At 39.2% G+C, this 3,252-nt stretch overlaps 1 protein-coding gene across 1 annotated transcript; it reads right to left on the reverse strand.

Moving 5' to 3' along the window:
* Positions 1-385: 385 nt before the first annotated feature.
* LOC144764035 (uncharacterized) lies at positions 386-2,977 on the reverse strand. The gene is given in 2 exon segments (XM_078650174.1): positions 386-1,089; positions 1,092-2,977. Coding segments are annotated over 2 exon segments (2,337 nt in total). The 5' UTR covers positions 2,851-2,977; the 3' UTR covers positions 386-511.
* Positions 2,978-3,252: the final 275 nt, after the last annotated feature.

Consider the following 3,252-nt stretch of genomic DNA (forward strand, 5'->3'; position numbering starts at 1 on the left):
ATGGTCTGTCTCCTGTGTGGGTTCTCTGATGTTGCAGTAAGTGTTTTTCTAATGAATGTCTTGTCAAACCAATTACAAGCATATGATTACTTCCCATGTGGCTTCTCTGATATAGTACTAATAGGTGCTTTAAAGTGAATGCCTTGTCCTATTCAGTTCATTCCAAGGGTAATTGTCCAGTGTGGACTTAATGATGCAGCATTGGGATGTTCTTTGCAACAAATGCCTTGTCACATCAAGTGTATTCATATTGTTTCTCCCCAGCGTGGACTTTCAGATGTAGCATTAGGCAGTCCTTTGAAAGAAACCCCTTCTCACAATCACTACAACCATAATGTTTCTCTCTAGGGTGGATTTTCCAATGTCGTATTAGCATGTGCTTTAGAGTGAATAACTTGTCACATACAGCGCATTCATATGGTTTCTCTCCAGTGTGGATTTTCTGATGTTGTACTAGCATGTGCTTTAGAGCGAATGCTTTTCCACATTCAGTACAATCATATGGTGTCTTTCATATGTGGACTTTCAGATGTCCCATTAGGTGTGTCTTTCTCCTAAATGCCTTGCCACATTCAGTGCATTCATATGGTCTCTCCCCTGTGTGGGTTTTCTGATGTTCCCACAAGTGGTGTTTTCTACTGTATGCCTTGTCACATTCAGTGCATTCATATGGTTTCTCTCCAGTGTGGGTATTCTGATGTACCATTAAGTGCTGTTTTCTAAAGAATGTTTTGTCACACACACTACATCCATAGGGTTTCTTCCCAGTATGGATTTCCCGATGATGTTCTAGTTGGTACTTTATAGTGTATGCCTTATCACATTCAGTACATTTATATGGTGTCTCTCCAGAGTGGATTTTCTGGTGTCGCATTAGACTTCCCTTTGCAAAAAATGCCTTGTCACATTCATTGCATTGATATTTCTTCCCGGTGTGGGTTTCCTGATGCTCCGTTAACCGCTGTTTTGTGATAAATGCCTTCTCACATTCACTACAACCATATGGTTTATTTCCAGTGTGTCTCTTCTGATGTAGTATAAGCGTGTGCTTTGTAGTGAATGCCTTTCCACACTCAGCGCAATCATATGTTTCTCTCCAGTGTGAGTTTTTTGGTGTTGCTTTAATTCCCCTTTTGTAACAAATGCCTTCTCACATTCACTACAACCATATGGTTTCTCTCCAGAGTGGAGTTTCTGATGTCGCAAGAGATGGCCTTTTCTAAAGAATGCTTTCTCACATTCACTACAACCATATGGTTTCTCCCCGGTGTGGATTTTCTGATGTTGTAAGAGATAGTTTTTTGCAATGAATGACTTGTCACATTCAATACAAATATATGGTTTCTCCCCGGTGTGGATTTTCTGATGTTGCAAGAGATATCTTTCTGTAAAGAATGCCCCGTCACATTCAGTGCATTTATAAGGTTTCTCCCCAGTATGGAAATAATGATGTACAATAAGGGCTTCCTTAGTAGTGAATGCCTTGTCACATTCAGTGCATGTATATGGTTTCTCACCAGTGTGCAATCTCTGATGTCGTATTAGGGATTCACGTGTATTGAACGCCTTGTTACATTCCGTGCATTCATATGGTTTCTCTCCAGTGTGGACTCTCTGATGTCGTATTAGTTCTCCGTTATTAATGAATGCCTTCTCACATTCACTACAACCATAGGGTTTCTCCCCAGTGTGGATTTTCTGATGGTGCTTTAACAGCGCTTTTGTAACGAATGCCTTGTCACATTCAGCACATAAATAAGGTTTCTCCCCAATGTGGATTGCATAATGTTGATTTAGCTCACCTTTTGTAAAGAATCCCTTGTAACATTCAGTACATTTATGTGGTTTCTCCCCTGTGTGGACTGCATGATGTTTCATTAACTCTTTTTTTGTAATGAATGGCTTGTTACATTCTGTACATTTATATGGTTTCTCTCCAGTGTGGATTTTCAGATGTCGCATTAGGGATTCCTTTTCAACGAATGCCTTGTCACATTCAGTACATTTATATGGCTTCTCTTCAGTATGCATTTTCAAGTGTCGCATTAGAGAGGTCTTTCCAACAAATGTCTTGTTACATTCTGTACATTTAAATGGTTTCTCCCCCGTGTGGGTTTTTAGATGTTGCTTTAGATTTGTCTTTGCAGCGAATGACATGTCACATTCACTACAACAAAAGGGTTTCTCTCCAGTGTGGAATCTCTGATGCTGTTTTAACTGCTTTTTGCCACTGAATGCCTTGTCACATTCAGTACATTTATATGGCTTCTCTCCAGTGTGGAATCTTTGATGTTGGTTTAACAGCTGTTTGCTAATGAATGCCTTGTCACATTCAGTACACTTATATGGCTTCTCTCCAGTGTGGATTTTCAGATGTTGCATTAGGTTTGTCTTTGCAACAAATGACTTGTCACATTCACTACAATGAAAGGGTTTCTCTCCAGTGTGGAATCTGTGATGTTGCTTCAACAGCTCTTTGCTAATGAATGCCTTCTCACATTCAGTACATTTATAAGGCTTCTCTCCAGTGGGGGTTTTCAGACTGTGCGTTAGGTTTGCCTTTGCAATGAATACCTTGTCACATTCTCTACATTCATATGATTTTTGCCCAATGTGGATGTTTTGTTGTCTTATTAGCTCTGCCTTTGTAATGAATGCTGGATTAGATTCAGTTAGTTTAAAAGGGTTCCCATCAGTATGGACAGTCTGATGTGACTGCAAGTTTTCCATTGTTATGAATATGTTTTCCTGGGCAAGACTTGCCTGATCTATCAGCAGGTGTCCTTTTGCATGCAATCTGACATTCAGTACATTCATATAACTTCTTCCAGGTGTCAAGACTCTTTTCATTGAATGTCTGCCCACATTCCTTACATTTATATGTTCTCAGTCTTGTGTGGGCAACCTTGTGCAACTTTAGACGGCCTGTGGCCCTGAATGTTTTATCACATTGAGAATATTTATAGTCATTCCATTCTGTGAACCAAAGTCACATTAAATAAATATTGTCTTTCTTCTATGCTGACTTCATGTGCTCCTTATATAATACTATAAAAATTGCTTTGAGAGCTTTAGTACATTTAGAAAGTTTTCTATTCCCTAGTGTCTCTCTGGATAGTCTTTTTGAGTCGAGTATTTTTTTTCACGTTGCTTGAGAGCGTAGATTAAGATATTTTATTGATTATGAACAGGTCTTCTTGGAATAGGTTTCAATGCCCAACTATGCCTTTAAAAATAGCCGTATGTCCTTTC

The sequence above is a fragment of the Lissotriton helveticus genome, chromosome 6, assembly GCF_964261635.1.
Source record: "Lissotriton helveticus chromosome 6, aLisHel1.1, whole genome shotgun sequence".
Taxonomy (NCBI): domain Eukaryota; kingdom Metazoa; phylum Chordata; class Amphibia; order Caudata; family Salamandridae; genus Lissotriton; species Lissotriton helveticus.